At 42.5% G+C, this 18174-nt stretch overlaps 1 protein-coding gene across 6 annotated transcripts in view; it reads right to left on the bottom strand.

The window, feature by feature from the left end:
• Positions 1–8075: 8075 nt before the first annotated feature.
• The window catches only part of prdm10 (PR domain containing 10), a 208064-nt gene continuing 197965 nt past the window's right edge, over positions 8076–18174 (bottom strand). For all 6 annotated transcript variants that reach the window (XM_072592994.1, XM_072592996.1, XM_072592991.1 and 3 more), the window contains exons 22-23: positions 15895–15995; positions 8076–9851 (exon numbers count right to left, since the gene is read on the bottom strand). In XM_072592994.1, the coding sequence (XP_072449095.1) occupies positions 9672–9851; positions 15895–15995 (281 nt within the window). In that variant the 3' untranslated portion in view covers positions 8076–9671. The remainder of the gene's footprint in view (positions 9852–15894; positions 15996–18174) is intronic.

The raw sequence follows: 18174 nt of genomic DNA, 5'->3' as shown, positions 1-18174 counted from the left end.
GTGGTGCCACTGTTTAAGAATGGTGGTAAGGACAAGCCAGGGAACTAAAGACCAGTGAGTCTGACGTTGGTGGTTGGCAAGTTGTTGGAGGGGATCCTGACGGACAGGATGTACACGTATTTGGAAAGGCAAGGACTGATTCGGGATAGTCAACATGGCTTTACGCATGGGAAATCATGTCTCACAAACTTGATTGAGTTTTTTGAGGAAGTAACAAAGAAGATTGATGAGATCAGAACTGTACATGTGATCTATATGGACTTCATTAAGGCATTCAACAAGGTTCCCTGTGGGAGACTGATTATCAGGGTTAGATATCATGGAATACAGGGAGAAATAGCCATTTGGATATAGAACTGGCTCAAAGGTAGAATGCAGAGGGTGGTGGTGGAGGATTGTTTTTCCGACTGGAGGCCTGTGACCAGTGGAGTGCCACAAGGATCGGTGCTGGGTCCTCTACTTTTTGTCATTTACATAAATGATTTGGATGCAAGCATAAGAGGTACAGTTAGTAAGTTTGCAGATGACACCAAAATTGGAGGTGCAGTGGACAGCAAAGGGGGTTTCCTCAGATTACAACAGGATCTTGACCAGATGGGCCAATGGGCTGAGAAGTGGCAGATGGAATTTAATTCAGGTAAATGCAAGGTGCTGCATTTTGGGAAAGCAAATCTTAGCAGGACTTATACACTTAATGGTAAGGTCCTAGGGAGTGTTAGTGAACAAAGACACCTTGGAGTGCAGGTTCATAGTTCCTTGAAAGTGGAGTCACAGGTAGATAGGATAGTGAAGGCGGCGTTTGGTATGCTTTCCTTTGTTGGTCAGAATATTGAGTACAGGAGTTGGGAGGTCATGTACAGGACATTGGTTAGGCCACTGTTGGAATATTGTGTGCAATTCTGGTCTCCCTCTTATTGGAAAGCTGTTGTGAAACTTGAAAGGGTTCAGAAAAGATTTACAAGGATGTTGCCAGGGTTGGAGGATTTAATCCATAGGGAGAGGCTGAACAGGGTGGGGCTGTTTTCCCTGGAGCTTTGGAGGCTGAGGGGTGACCTTATAGAGGTTTACAAAATTATGAGGGGCATGGATAGGGTAAATAGGCAAAATCTTTTCCCTGGGGTCGGGGAGTCCAGAACTAGAGGTTTAGAGTGAGAGGGGAAAGATACAAAAGAGACCTAAGGGGCAACTTTTTCACACAGAGGGTGGTACATGTATGGAATGAGCTGCCAGACGAAGTGGTGGAGGTTGGTACAATTGCAACATTTAAAAGGCATCTGGATGGGTATATCAATAGGAAAAGTTTGGAGAGATATGGGCCGGGTGCTGGCAGGTGGGACTAGATTTGGGTTGGGATATCTGGTCGGCATGGACGGGTTGGACCGAAGGGTCTGTTTCTGAGTTGTACATCTCTATGACTCTAAATGACCTGGATAGGGATGGATTAGTAAATCTGCAGATGACCCGAAGGTTGGTGGAGTTGTGGACAGTGTGGAAGGATGTTACAGGTTACAGAGGGACATAGATAAGCTGCAGAGTTGCACCAAGAGGTGGCAAATGGAGTTTAGTGCAGAAAAGTGTGAGGTGAGTCACTTTGGAAGGAGTAATAGGAATACACAGTAGTGGGCTATTGGTAAGGGTCTTGGAAGTGTGGATGAGCCCTGACAGTTACCACCCAGACTGATAGGGTCGCTAAGAAGGGAAACAATGTGTTCACTTTTATTGGGAGAGGAATTGAGTTTCAGAACCATGAGATCATGCTGCAGCTGTACAAAACTCTGGTGTGGCCTCACTCGAAGTACTGAGTACAGTTCTGGTCACCACATTATAGGAATGAAGTGGAAGCTTTGGAAAGGGTTCAGAAGTGATTTATTTTACCAGGATGATGCCTGGTACGGAGGGAAGGTCTAATGAGGAAAGGCTGACAGACTTGAGGCTGTTTTCGTTAAAGAAAAGAAGGTTGAGAGGTGACTTAATAGAGACGTACAAGATGATCAGAGGGTTAGATCGGGTGGACAGCGAGAGCCTTTTTCCTCGCATGGTGATGGCTAGCACAAAGGGATATAGCTTTCAACTAAGGAGTGATCGATATCGGACAGATGTCGGGGTAGGTTTTTAACTCAGACAGTAGTGGGGTGTGGACGTCCTGCCTGCACAAGTAGTAGACTCTCCAAATTTAAGGGCATTGAAATGGTTATTGGATTAACACATGGATGATATTGGAACACTGTATGTTAGATGGGTTTCAGATTGGTTTCACATATCAGTGCAATATCGAGGGCTGATAGGCCTGTACTGCGCTGCAATGTTCTATGTTCATAGAATCCATTCAGTGCAGATAGAGACTATTTATTTGGCCCATTGAGTCAGCATTGAGCCTCTGAAGAGCATCCTACTTTATCCCCATAACCCCTACATTTACCATAGTTAACTCACCTAGCTGCACATTGTTAGGGTCTATGGTGCTAATCCACCTAACCTTCATATCTTTGGATTGTGGGAGGAAACCGGAACACAAGGCAGAAACCCACCCAGAAACAGAGAGAATGTGCAAATTCTACACAGACCAAAATTGAATCGGGGTCCCTGTGCTATGAGTGCTGGGTCTACTGATCTTTCAATGATCTGGGTGCAAATGTGGGCTGGTAAGTAAGTTTGCAGACATAAAAATAGGTGGAGTTGGGGAAACAAAGGATTAAGCAGGATATAGTCCAGGTGAATGTTGGGTGGAGTAATGGAAGATGGAGTTTAACCCTAACAAGATGAGGTGTTGTATTTTGGGAGGTGAAATGCAAGAGAAAACTACGGTATACAGCAAATGGCAAGACCTTTAGGAGCATTGATATACAAAGGATTCTTGGGGTCCAAGTCCATAACTCCCTGAAAGTGGCAGCACAAGTGGATAAGGTGGGATGGCATACTTGAAGCATTCAGTATAAGTCATACTACAGCTGTATAAAATTTTAGTTAGGCTACATTTGGAGTATTGGATACAGTTCTGATCACCACATTATAGAAAGGATGTGAAGGCTTTGGAGAGGATGCAAAAGAACTTTACCAAAATGTGGCCTGGATTGGAGTGTATTAGCTTTAAGGAAAGGTTGAACATACTTGGATTGTCAGATTTTTGCTGGAGTGTCAGAGGCTGAGAGGTGACCTGATAGAAGTGTTTAAAATATTGAGACATGGATAAGGTCAGAGTCTTTTTCCCCCAGAGTGGAAATGTAAAATACTATATGGCATTGGTTTAAATTTAGAGGGGACAAGTTTAAAGAAGATGTACAAGCTTTTACTCAACGGGTGGGAGATGCCTGGAACACACTGCCAGGAAAGGTGGTAGAAGCAGATACATCAACAAAGTGAGACGTTTAGACAGACACATGAGTCGAGGAATATGAACCATGTGCGGGCAGATGAGATTAGTTTAGAATGGCATCATGGTCCTCACAAAATCTGCCCCATCTTAGCCCCGAGCATGAAGTAAGTCCCAGCCACTACAAGGGAAGTTAGAATCAGCCACCAGAGCAACTCTGCTTTTTTTACTTCTTTCCAAATTCTGTCTACATATTCTCTCCTCTATCTCCCACTGACTGTTGGGAGGCCTGTAATTTACCCCCAGCATTGAGATTTCATCTTTCCTATTCCTGAGTTCTACCCCACTGCCTCGTTGCCTGAGTCCGATGATGTACAGCTGTAAGATACTCCTCTCGCGGTAAAGCCACTCTCTCACTGCTTTTACATCCCCTTCTATCACTCCTGAAATATCTTGCCTGGGACATTCAGCTGCCAGTCTTGTCATTCTTTCAGCCAAGTCTCTGTGATCGCAATAATGTCATAGTTCCAAGTTCTAACCAAAGTTCTAATTCATCTACCTTGCCAATTATACTTTTTGCATTGAAACACATGCATTTCAGGCCACCTCCACTGCTCTTTTCAATTTAGTTTTCCTGGGTGAAGGAAGTAGGTAAGGTTTCATCAAATCTTACAATCTTCCCTGGATATGGACAAGGTGTCAGAAGAAAGGGCAGGGTGGAAGGATATTCTGAATTAAGCAGCCATTCAATTTGAAGACACTGATTCTGGCCCCAAGCACTCACACACTTCAAGGTATTAGGGATGTGACAGTGATTGGATAGCTCAAACCAACTGACCCTAAGATATGAGAAGGCAAACTGCACTCACATGACCAGCAACATGCAAATACTGGGCCAGATCCTCACTCTTGGGTTAAGCCCACCTAGGTATCAGGATTAATTTTCCTTAGAAGCTGTCTTTTTTTGATGACTGCTGATGTAAACCGTATAGATCAGTTGTACCCTTTTCTTTTTATGATTATTAAAGGGATTTGCTTGTGTTGAGATCGCACAAAGACAGGATATGTCAAAAGTGATGCATGATGATTCTGACCAACATTCACGGTCGAGACTCACTGGCCACCCTGTTTAGCTGTTACTCGATTTCTGCGTCAATGAGATGTTAGGGAATGAGCAGATAAAATTGCACAACTAAAGTAAAAAGTAAAGCCTGAGCCAAACGCTCATCTATAAACTTGGGTGCCTTCCTGGCCACTGTCTCAAGACAAACCTCTTTCATCTTGCTCCAGGCTGAGTTTCCAATCCTGCTTCACTAAGACTGTTAACTGAAAAGTCCTAACTTCACCTTTTTACTGCACTTATTTTATCTGATTCAACATGGAAACCTTTAGATACCTTAATCACCTCTCCATAAACTCAACAAGCCATATTCTATCCAAACTGGGCTCCTTCATAACCACAATCCTCAGTAATCTATACCAATCCTGGTCCTTCCAACATTTGGCTCTTCCAATTATGGGTGGATGGCTCAGCATGGTGGCTCAGTGGTTAGCACTTCTGTCTTACAGTACCAGGGACCTGGGTTCTATTCCAACCTCGGAGGATTGTCTGTATGGCGTTTGCACATTCTCTGTGTGGGTTTCCTCCAGGTGCTCTGGTTTGCTCCCACAGTCCAAAGATGTACAGATTAGGTGAACTGGCCATGCTAAATTGCCCATAGTGTTCAGGGATGTGCATTAGTCAGAGGTAAATGAAGGGGAATGGGTCCGGGTGGGTTACTCTTCGGAGGGTTTGTGTGGACTTGTTGGGCCAAAGGCCCTGTTTCCACACTGTAGGGACTTTATGCTATGATTTGAAATTTAAACCATTAACTTTCTTCCAAAGACACGTCCTAAGGATAGTAATGGGAAGTTGCGTGTGGAGGCTGAAGAGATTGGGGAGGCGCTGAATGAATACTTTTCATCAGTATTCACTCAGGAACAGGACATTGTTGTCGATATGAATACTGAGGCACAAATAAGTAGAATGGATGGCTTTGAGATATGTAGAGAAGAGGTGTTGGAAATTCTGGCAAGGGTGAGAATAGATAAGTCCCCTGGGCCTGATGGCATTTATCCTAGGATTCTCTGGGAAGCAAGGGAGGAGATTGCAGAGCCATTGGCCTTGATTTTTGTGTCCTCTTTGTCGACAGGAGTAGTGCCAGAGGACTGGAGGCTAGCAAACGTGGTTCCCTTGTTCAAGAAGGGGAGTAGGGATAATCCTAGTAACTATAGGCCAGTGAGTCTCACTTCTGTTGTGGGCAAAGTCTTAGAGAGAATTGTAAGGGATAGAATTTATGCACATCTGGATAAGAATGATGTGATCAAGGATAGTCAGCATGGTTTTGTGAAGGGCAGGTCGTGCCTCACAAACCTTATTGAATTCTTTGAGAAGGTGACGAAGGAGGTAGATGAGGGGAAAGCGGTAGATGTGGTATATATGGATTTTAGTAAGGCTTTTGATAAGGTCCCCCATGGTAGGCTACTGCAGAAAATACAGAGATATGGCATTGAGGGTGAGTTGGAGGTTTGGATTAGGAATTGGCTCTCTGGAAGAAGACAGAGGGTAGTAGTTGATGGCAAAGGTTCATCTTGGAGTGCCGTCACTAGCGGTGTTCCGCAAGGATCTGTTTTGGGACCATTGCTGTTTGTCATTTTTATAATGACCTGGAGGAAGGGTTAGAAGGTTGGGTGAGCAAGTTTGCGGATGATACGAAAGTCGGAGGAGTTGTAGACAGTGAGGAAGGATATGGCAGGTTACAGCGCGATATAGAGAAGCTGCAGAGCTGGGCAGAAAGGTGGCAAATGGAGTTCAATGTAGCTAAGTGTGAAGTGATTCACTTTGGTAAGAGTAATAAAAAGATGGATTACTGGGCTAATGGTAGACTACTTGGTAGTGTGGAAGAGCAGAGGGATCTTGGTGTCCATGTACACAGATCTCTGAAAGTTGCCACCCAGGTAAATAGTGCAGTGAAGAAGGCATATGGCGTACTGGCTTTTATTGGTAGAGGAATTGAGTTCCGGAGTCCTGAGGTCATGCTGCAGTTGTATAAGACTCTGGTGCGGCCGCATCTGGAATATTGTGTGCAGTTTTGGTCGCCATACTATAGGAAGGATGTGGAGGCACTGGAACGGGTGCAGAGGAAGTTTACCAGGATGTTGCCTGGTATGGTAGGAAGATCCTATGAGGAAAGGCTGAGGCACTTGGGGTTGTTTTCATTGGAGAAAAGAAGGTTTAGGGGTGATTTGATAGAGGTGTACAAGATGATTCGGGGGTTAGATAGGGTTGACAGTGAGAACCTTTTTCCACGTATGGAGTCAGCTATTACAAGGGGGCATAGCTTTAAATTAAGGGGGGGTAGATATAGGACTGATGTTTTTTTTAGATTAGATTAGATTACTTACAGTGTGGAAACAGGCCATTCGGCCCAACAAGTCCACACCGCCCCGCCGAAACGTAACCCACCCATACCCCTACATCTATATCCAACCCTTACCTAACACTGCGGGCAATTTAACATGGCCAATTCACCTGACCTGCACATCTTTGGAGTGTGGGAGGAAACCGGAGCACCCGGAGGAAACCCACGCAGACACGGGGAGAACGTGCAAACTCCACACAGTCAGTCGCCTGAGGCGGGAATTGAACCCGGATCTCTGGCGCTGTGAGGCAACAGTGCTAACCACTGTGCCACCATGCCTACCGTGTTAGGGGTAGGTTCTTCACTCAGCGAGTCGTAAGTTCATGGAATGCCCTGCCAGTAGCAGTAGTGGACTCTCCCTCTTTATGGGTATTTAAGCGGGCATTGGATAGGTATATGGAGGATAGTGGGTTAGTGTAGGTTAGGTGGGCTTTGATCGGCGCAACATCGAGGGCTGAAGGGCCTGTACTGCGCTGTATTCTTCTATGTTCTATGTCCTCTACATTTTTGCATCCTCCTCCAACCTGGCTTCCTTTTGCCCCATCAATGGCAGATATATCATTTAGATCCTACACAGGAATTCTCTTTCCAAACAACTCCTCTTTAAGACCTTCCTTATGTTCCATTTCTGTGACCAAACATTTGGTCAGCCCTCCCAATCTCTCTCCTTTGTTGGCTCAACCTCCATTAAATGCCTCTAAACGCTGTGCCTCTAAACTAAACTAAAGCCGCTTTATTAATACAATTTATTGAAATCTAGCAATGTGAAATACTTGATGTGCATCTCCCTGTGAAACTGTAAAGGATTGTGGAGAGGGATAATGTGTAACACCAGAGAAGAGTGAATTACAGGCAGCACAGATCCATCCGATGAAACAGTGTATGGTTTTGGTTTTGCTCCTGCTCTATTGAATCAGTGACAGTCCATACTCGATTAAACACTGGCTGAAACCCAAGACCAAGACCAAATTTGTTCAACACAATGTTCGGACCTTGTTGGTTACAGACACAAGAGAAATAACTGATAATATTCCCTGTGACAGGTTCGATTTGACACTCTACGATGAGGGTGGTGGAATGTTCAAGAGCCAGTCAACCCCAACCATTTTTGCAAGACATTGAAAGAACAAAGTTAAAAGATTGTTCAAAACTTTCAGGAGGGTAATAAATCACCCATTCTTCTCCCCTTCTCAGGGATGTCAGAATAATTTGAGTTTCCAAGTTTAAAGTAAAAAGGCTCCAATAGTGACAAAGTTCAATAAAAAGAAACACTGTTTAAACATTCTTCAAAGTTTTATCTTGGTGACATCATGTTGGCATTTGGTGGATTATCATCCACAATAAATACTTAGTTGGCTATTATTTATGCACTTGTTCATTTTTTACTAAGTAAATGTCTTGATATTTGAAACTTAAAACAAGGTCCGTTGTAATGTTTTGCAATTTTGAGACCACAGTAAGTGCTAATAGTAATTAGGGTAATTGATATCTCAAACCATGGGCAGACACAACTGGAGTTAATTGAGGAGTAAGCTACAAGAAATCATATATCAGTGAAATTGTCACACAGACCAAACATCTTAGCAGTAATTAACAGTGGAAGTGTAACCATCTTAGTCCCTATTTATTGAAAGGAGCAGACAAGCAGCTGATAGAAGTCCTGGCCCATTCTTAGTGCATCAGAATCAAGTTTCATTTCCAGCACATCAGCACTCGTCTTGTATCACTATACAGCAATTCTGCAAAACAAAATCCCAATGACACCTGGGGAGATTTCACTTTTCAAAATGGTGTGCCAAAGCAGTGCAATTCAAAGAGATCTGATTCTGGATCCCTGTCCCTGCCCACTCCCCTGCAGTATCCTGACTCCTTCCTCGTTTTGGAGGTGAAGCAGCAACGGGGCAGGATGAGTGCTGGGGAGAGGAGCACTGTCTGGTTTATACTTTTATTGATCTTTAAACACTTGTTTGTAGAGCAGTTTCTCTAATGATACAACCACAGAAATTTACAGTGAACTTAAACTCTTAAATAATAAAGCATTAAAATCTCATTCACAAACTTTTCCACCTTAGTCTGTTTGTAACAGGTGAACAGAGGGTGCCTTTTCCCATGTGCATGCACTGGGCTGCCAGTGTGCTTGCTGTATTTGTGTCAGTTTTGAGTTAATTGGATTGTTCTCATCCCTCTACAGTTATAGAAAAACAGACCTAGAGAAGAACACAAGCCGTAGACAGAGCTCTCTTTCTCTCAGCTTGAGAACACATACAATCCAGTAATACTTTTCCTGGTATTCTTCAGTTACAACCTTGCCTGAACACTGTATCTCACTGAGAGTGTTCATGTTTCAAGATCCCAGCCTGCTGTGCTTCCACCTTTGCAGCTTTACAAGAATCCTGGTGGATCATAGCAAGTTCTCAGCATGAAACCCCTGATTTATGTCCTCTGGGAGTTCACCTGGAGTCTAGTCTCTTGTAGACATTCCTGGTAGTTTGGTGACATACAGCTCACTTGGCCAAAGGTGATCAGATGAGGGTTTGTGAACAGAGCTGGTCACTTCATCGTTCTTTCCCCATGTTTTTGCTTTCCATTTCCTTCAAGTAATTTCTTTAAAAACTGGGTTTGATTCCTAAGCAATGCCATTCTTGGCACCATCTGGCTGAGCCCACACTATCAATGATGAAAAACCCTAATCTCCTGATTCTTGCTAATAATGCTTCACTCAGAGGGTTAGGTGATGCCGGGAGGGTCTGATATGTGGAAGGGAAAAGCTGTAAGCACAACAGTCTCTGCGCTGTTCTCTCTCTCTCTTTCTGTTTATAAAATGCATGCCACAAGTTGTAACTCCACACCCAGTGGGGTCTGTATGAATTTGGAGAGGATTTCTTTCTGGTAAATAACTGCTAAGGTTTTGTGATTGGCACCTCAGTACTTCCATTCCCACTTGCTGTTGAGGTAATGATGAATTGTGCATTTGGCTGCTGTAGGGTGGTGTCAGTCTGTGTCTGAGGCACACCTAATCGTACTGCAGCATTCTGCTTCACATCCAGCTCAGGCTGACCTTCTGATATCACATAATGGGTCTGAAAAAAAAACACGTCAAAGGTTATGAATTTCCACTGAATATCTTTCCTGCTAGAATACGTAACATGCACTCCACTGCCTCACTATCATCACAATGCCTTTCCAACATCAAGACTTGGATAAACTGAAATATCCTGTTCAGTGTTGTGAAGACTGAAGCCCTTGACTTTGGCTTCTATCAGAAATTCCACTCCTCACTATAGACTTCATCCCTCTCTCTGGCAATCAGCTGAGGCAAAATAGAGGTGGAATAAAAGGGCACAGTCACAGGCAATTGAGGTGGTGTATAGTCAATCCACATAGTGCGTAAAAATAATAACAGGAAATACATCAGGGATTGCAATGATCCCAATATTAATTGGGGGCTAATCATAGTATAAAGGGTTCAGAGGGAATAGATTTTTTTGAAATGTATTCAGGAGAACTTTTTATATCAACATGTAGATGGTCCTACAAGGAACAGTGCAGTGCTGGACGTAATGCTGGGAAACAAAGCTGGACAGCTAACAGTGAGGGCAGCATTTCAGTGATAGCGAGCACAACACTCTACGTTTTAAGTTTGTTGTGAAAAAGGAAAAAGATAGCAAAAACATAGGGGTCAGGTAGATTTTATTAAAATTAGGCAGGATCTGGCCGCAATAGATGGGGAAGAGCTCTGTGAGGGTAAATCTATAGCATAACAACGAAAGGCATTCAAAAAGTACTGGGGAGAGCACAGACCCAACATGTTGGATGTTGAGGAATATTCGGGACTGAATAAAGAGGAAAATAGGGATATATTACAAGTACAAAGAAGCAAAACAATGGCAGCCCTGGTGGTGTATAGAAAGTGCAGAAGGCAAGCTCAATAAAGCAATGAGGAGAGCAAAGAGGAAAAACAGGTAGGCAAGATTAGGGAGAAACAATATCAAAAATTGCTGGGAAAACTCAGCAGATCTAGCAGCATTTGAGGAGAGAAAGCAGAGTTAACATTTCAGGTACAGTGACTGCTCTTCACAACTGATTGTAGCTCGGAACTGATTGTATGCTGAAGCGGGCAGGGGGAACAAGAGGGAGTAAATGATAGGTGGAGAAAGAGCTTAGAGAGAGAGAGAGAAAAACAGTTGGGCAGAGAAGGGAATGGATATAATTCAGCCTGGGAGAAGGAATAGCTGCCAATCAGAACCATTACTGACTGACAAAGAGATGTTAGTGGTAGCAGCCCATGTGACAACAAGACCTAGTGTGTGGGGGTTGAGGTAAACAGATGGGAAAAGATGCTTAGGCCCTAAAATGACTGAACTCGATATTGATTACAGAAGGTTGCAGGGTTCCCTTGTTCTTCCAGCTAGCACTGAGCCTCACTGCAGCACTGTAGCAAGCCCAAGACCGAGATGCTGGCCAGGGAACATGATGATATTTTGAAACGGCAGGCAGCTGAAAGCTCAGGGTTATTTTTGTGATAGACTGTAGGTATTCTGCAAAGTGATCTCTCAATCTACACTTTGTCTCCCCTGTGTAGAGGAGACCACATGATGAACAGCAAATACAGTAGACTAGATTGAGTGAAGACCAGGTAAATTGCTGCTTCACCTGGAAGACTTTTTCACACAGAGGGTGGTGTGTGTATGAATGAGCTGCCACAAGAAGTGGTGGAAGCTGGTACAATTACAACATTTAAAAGGCATCTGGATGGGTATATGAATAAGAAGAGTTTAGAGGAATATGGGCCAAATGCTGGCAAATGGAACTAGATTAATTTAGGATATCTGGTCAGCATGGGCTAAAGGGTCTGTTTCTGTGCTGTGCAGCTGTGTGTCTGGGGCATTGGATAGGGAGGAGATAAACAGGCACATGTGACATCTGCTGTGATTGCATGGCAAGGTGCCGTGGAACTGTGGAGAGGTGATGAGAATGGACCACAGTGTCCCAGCAGGAATGGTCCCTGCAGAAGGCTGACAACGGAGGGGAATATATGTCAGGTGGGGCACCCCTCTGGAGGTGGAAAAAATGGCAGCTAATGATCCTTTGGATGTGGTGGGATCCTTTGCTGGTGGGATGGTAGGGGGAGCTTATCGCTGTTGTGTGAGCAAAGAGAGGGAATGAGGGCCGAAATGCAGGAAATAGTTGGACACAGCTGAGGGCTTCATCAACCATAGTGGTGGGTAATCCTCGGTTGAGGAAGGAAGTCAATATTCTGGAGGCCCCTCCTATCTAAGTTGGCATCATCAGAACAGATGCGGTGGAGATGGAGGAACTGGGAGCATAGAACAGTCTTTACAGGAAGCAGAGTGTGAGGATGTGTAGGTAAAAACAATGACTGTAGATGCTGGAAAGCAAATACTGGATTAGTGGTGCTGGAAGAGCACAGCAGTTCAGGCAGCATCCAACGAGCAGCGAAATCGATGTTTTGGGCAAAAGCCCTTCATCAGGAGGTTCCTGATGAAGGGCTTTTGCCTGAAACGTCGATTTCGCTGCTCGTTGGATGCTGCCTGAACTGCTGTGCTCTTCCAGCACCACTAATCCAGTATGTGAGGATGTGTAGTCTGGCCAGCTTATTCCCCAGAAATGGAAACAGAGATGTCAAGGAAGGGAGGAGTAAGAGATAGACCAGGTGAAGGTGAGAACAAATTGGAAGTTGGAAGTGAATTTGTTGAATTTACTCCGTTCCAGATATGAGAGGGAAGCAGCATTAAGGAGGCCATTTGTTTTTGATTTTCAGCACAGTTTCTTTGGGTTTTTCTTAAGATTAGGGAGAATCTGAAGATCTTCCACAAGTGTATCAAAGGAAGGGAATAACCAGGGGAAGAGTAGGGCACTTTAAGCACCAAAGGGGCAATCTGTGTGTGAAGCTGAAGGACATTGGCAAAATGTTAAGTGAGTACTTTACATCTGTCAGTACTTGGGTTAAGAATGGTGCAAGTAAAGAATTCATCAAGATGGACTGTGGAGTTCTTGAACGGATTGATATAAAAAGCTGAAGGTTTTGGCGGATTTAAAAATAGATCGCCAGATCCAGATGGGTTACATCCCAGGTTTGGAAGATGAGAGAGGAAATTACAGAGGCCCAATCCAAATTTGCAAATTGTCTCTGGTCACCAGAGAGGTTCCAGAAGAGTGGAAGGCAGCTAATGTGGCTCCACTAAAAATAGAACAAGAGAACTATAGACCAGTGAGTCTAACATCAGTGGTAGACATCATTTGGAGACCACGGTGTTGGACTGGGGTGTACAAAGTTAAAAATCACACAACACCAGGTTATAGTCCAACAGGTTTAATTGGAAGCGTGAGCTTTCGGAGCGCCGTTTCTTCATCAGGTGGTTGTGGAGGACACAATTGTAAGACACAGAATTTATAGCAAATGTTTACAGTGTGATGTAACTGAAATTATACATTGAAAAATACCTTGATTGTTTGTTGAGTCTTTCATCTGTGCGAATACCATGACAGTTTCACTTCTTTCGTGTGTAATTCACAAAACATTTATTTTTAAAAAAGGTTACATTCTCAGGTTAACTGTAACAATTGGTGTTAGCTAGACAATATGTTGACAGTGTTAGCCCCCTGTGTTCCCTGTCTGTGCCATAATGTTTAGACTGATTCTGATCTAAAAAGTGAGTCTTACATGAATTCATGCAGTTTTTGACCAAAGTACAATATAACAATGTAACTCTGCAAATACAAATTCACCCCACAAACATGTGTGTGTGTGTGTGTGTGTGTGTGTCTGTTGGGGTGGGGGGTTGTGAGTGTAAGAGAGAGTGTATATATGTGTGTGTATGTGAATGTAAAGTGTCTTAAGTCTGTGAGGGGGTGCATGTGAGTGTGGGAATGTGTGTCTGGAAGGGAGAGAGAGAGAGTGTATATGTGTGTGTGTGCCTGAAGTGGAGGGCAGACACAGACACTCCTACTCCAACAGACACACAGTCTCACACTCACACATGCACCCCTCACAGACTTAAGACACTCTACACTCACATACACACACATATACACTCTCTCTCACACTCACAACCCCCTACCCCAGACAGACAGACAGACAGACAGTCAGTCAGACAGACAGACAGACACACACTAAGATCCACATGCATTATTCTTTGTACATTATACTTTGCTCAAAAACTGCATGAATTCATGTAAGACTCTGTTATCTCACTTTTTAAGATTGGAATCAGGCTAAACATTATGGCACAGACAGGGAACACAGGGGGCTAACACCGTCAACATATTGTCTAACTAACACCAATTGTTACAGTTAACCTGAGAATGTAACCTTTTTTAAAAATAAATGTTTTGTGAATTACACATGAAAGAAGTGAAACTGTCATGGTCATTCTAACAGATGAAAGACTCAACAAACAATCAAGGTATTTTTCAATGTATAATTTCAGTTACATCACACTGTAAACTTTTGCTATAAATTCTGTGTCTTACAATTGTGTCCTCCACAACCACCTGATGAAGAAACGGCGCTCCGAAAGCTAGTGCTTCCAATTAAACCTGTTGGACTATAACCGGGTGTTGTGAGATTTTTAACTCACTGGTAGAATCACTGTTAGAGAAATAGTCAAGGGGAAAATTCATCTCCATCTGGAAAGAAAAGATTTGATTGGGGATAGTCTCTATAAAACATTAGTTCAGCTCCTGATTACAGGACTGTGCATCACTCTGAGCACCCCAGCATAGGAATGATGTCAAAACCATACAGGGCTCAGAAATAGATTAAGATAGCACCAGGGTTGAAAGATATCAGATACATGACAAAGCTGGATCAGCACAGATTTCTCACCTCTCAACAGCGAAGGTTAAGAGGGGATTTCATAGGAATCATAAAGATATTGTCTCTGGACCAATAATCAGTAATCACAGATTTAAAGGAACTTGATGAACTGATTTAAGAAAATATTGTACAAGTTTTTATGGCCTGTAATACATTGCTTAAGGACAGCAACAGTAAATTCCAACTACATTGAAATCAGCAATGGCTAAACATTGAGAGAGAAAAGATTGAGTGCGTTCTGGAGAAAGGGCAGTGGGATTAATTGGAAAGTGACACCATCAAGCTCATACAGAATCAATGAGCTCTTATCTGTGTTGTAACAGAAACTTTTCAGAAACTAGTAAAACACAAGAAATAAAGGCAGATTATATGATCTCGAGTTTGCTCTGCTATCCATTATGATTACGGCTGATCTGCTTCAACTCTAGATTTTCGTCTACTCTCCGTATCCTTTTATTCCCCAAGAGATGAGTAATTAGTCTTTCTCAGTCTCAAACAATGGATTTCAAATACTCAATCCTCTAGAATGAAGAAATGTCTCTCATCCCAGTCCTAAATGACTGATCCCTTCCCCTGAAGCTGGGCCTTCATGTTCTGGATTCCCCAGCCAAACAATCCCTGTGAAGTCCCTTCAGAATCGTGAAAATTTCAATGAAATCACCTCGCAATTTTTCTACACACTCAAGAATATTGACCCAATTTACTTAGCATCTCATCATTGGAGAAACCTCTTATTCCAGCAATCAATTCAGTAAACCTTTGCAGACTGCCTGCAATAGAAAAATATCATTCCTTAAATACAGAGACCAGGTATGGTCTCACCAATGCCCTGTAGCAGGAGTTGTTTTATTTGTTCTCCAATTTCTTTACAAGCCAAGTCAACATGCTATTTGTTTTTATAATTGCTTGATGCACCTGTATGTTCCTTGTATTCCATATATGAGCATGCTCACGTCTCTTTAAACACCCACACTTACAATATTTACATCTCTTAAAAATAAAATGTGTATTCCCTCTTACAATCAAAGTAAATAACCTCAAACTTGCCCACATTTTACTACATCTCCTTCTTGCTTTCCTCTCCCTGAACTTGTCTATATCTCATTACAAACTCTGAGACCTCCTCACAGCTTACATTTGCACCCAGCTTTGTACCTTTGGCAATTTAGTTTACAATCACCAAAGGGAGAATGTCCTACTTACAACTCTGAAGGAGAAGCATGCACCTCAATACCACAAGCTGTCACATTCTGAAGATGTTGCCCTGAACCAAATAAACTTACCTGTGTCACAGCTTTCACCTGGCCACTGTTTACTGTTGCTACAGGACCTTCTGCAATAACATACTGGGTCTGAGGAATGGTCATCATCTGAATCTCAGAGGCTGCAAAAAGAGAAAATTTGTTTTAAAGAGAAAAACAGAAATTTGTGGAGACGCTCAGCAATCTAGCAGCAGCTGTAAGAAGAAAGCAAAGTTAATGTTTCGAATCTGTTGACTCTTCATCACAACTGTTCAATTGTTAACGAGGAATAAGTGGTAATTATTGAACAGGTTAGGGAAGGAATGGTGAGCAGATAAGTTGAGGCAGAGCCAAGAGAGACAGAGAGAAGATGTATGAATGGATTGGTAAACGAGGACATTACGCATTACAGGCCAGAAGACTGGAAAAGCTGAATAAATGAAAATAAGAGCTAAGAGTAGGAGAAAATGGGATGGTTGTGCTGAATGTTTCCCATACAATGTGATAATGCACCTAAAGAGTAGGTGAGAATGGGTGATGATGCTAAAAGCAACTCCTGTCATAAGAGGACCAGGTGTGGAGATGGATAAACGTGGAAGGACAGAATTGGGCTCTAAAGTTATTGAACTCAACGTTGAGTCCTATGCATCTACATTGTCCCATCAAACAATCCCAGGACATGTACACCACAGGTACATACAGAGTAAATCTTGCCGTTTATATCTTAATACAGCTCACACCCAGATTGTATACACACTTCAAAATTCATTTTTAATTTGTTTTGATTGAAAAATAGCTTTTTTCTCAGATGGTCATTTATTATAAAAATCTCCGAAATTTGATGAATGACAAAAAACCAAATGTGACAAGATGACAATTTTTGTCTGCAGAATGATGAGGATCCTGAATGCTCTGCCTGGAGAAAGATTCAATTTTGACTTTCAACATCTAAAGAGGAACATTTTGTAGCCGAAAGCAAAAGGGCACTGAAGTGAAATTAGCTGAGCTCCTCTTGCAGAAAGGTAGTGCAGAGAGAATGGGCTGAAACAATTTCACACTTTAGCTACTCACTGACCACAAATGGAGTTACATTTGAAACATCTGGTTGCATATTGGGATTTCTGAAGGTAAGAACCAAAAATTGTACAAATTGGGAATTTTTTAAAAGAAGATCTGGATCATATTTGCTGTGACCAGAACAATCATTCTTCCATTTCCTGTTTGGAAAGGAACAAGTGTCACAGTCCCCACTCTAAAAGCCTCAATGCTCAGGACTCTCAAACAAATGTTAATTGAGATCATAATCTTAGACACTGTATTCCCATCATATTCCCAATAGGCCAACATCACATGAGCAGGGAGGCAGCTGGAATGGCAACAAAAGTCTAGTTTGACTTTTGAGTTCGAGATTGAAGGGGTCAAGTAGTTCAGGGTTAAAGCTTTGGTCATATTATCAGTAATAGCAAAGCAAGCAGGAATCACAGATGTACAAACGAGATAACAAATGTACACAGATAACAAATGTGACATACAGACAGTAAAGGTAAGTAGCGTAGAAGCCACACTATAAATAGGATAGTATTGGCCTTGGGCAAATACTGATAATTTCAATGAAAACTGTGGAAGAACAGCAGATAATGTAAGATACCAGGACAAAGAGGTGTGAGAGTTGCAATATATATATTGTTATGTTTTCTGTAAAGATTTGAATTGTCAAGAGACCCAGCAGAGTGAGTTTTAAACTTAACAGTGATGAGGCTGGCACTCTGTGTTCACTTGAAATGAATAATCGTTATCTCTTCCCTGAAGTCCTTTATCAACTTGTCAACTTCTACAATAACAGATGTGACGATGATCTGATGACAGCACCAAAAATGTTGTGCATGAAGTGTGTAAATCAGTATGGGAGGTTACTCATTTGACTACCTTGTTCAATTTCTCACTCTTTTCATGCGTATTTGTGTTCAAAATAAATGATTCTTTTTACTAATTTTCTATGAATCTTTGTTGCTTTTTTCTGATCCAACTTTTTGATTAACTTTCTCCCTTTCTTTTCAAAAGAGCAATATAAATAAGACCCAAGAAAACTCGCAATATTTTAAACTGGCACTGAAAACTGACTGCCAAACAAGAATGTGGGAATTAATTGAAAGGAAGAATTGAATGGCTACTTGAGGAAGTGGCGAATTAAGGAGAATTAAAGGAATGGCATATGGAAGGTAGAATTGAGAGGCTATTGAAGGAGTGGGGAATTCAGGAGTTATGAAGGGAGTGGGGAATGGAGAGGAACAGAGGGAGTGGGGAATGGAGAGGAACAGAGGG

This window comes from Chiloscyllium punctatum, chromosome 23 (assembly GCF_047496795.1).
Source record: "Chiloscyllium punctatum isolate Juve2018m chromosome 23, sChiPun1.3, whole genome shotgun sequence".
NCBI lineage: Eukaryota > Metazoa > Chordata > Chondrichthyes > Orectolobiformes > Hemiscylliidae > Chiloscyllium > Chiloscyllium punctatum.
The sequence above is the reverse complement of the archived record's forward strand: the minus strand, read 5'-3'. Positions and strand labels throughout refer to the sequence as shown.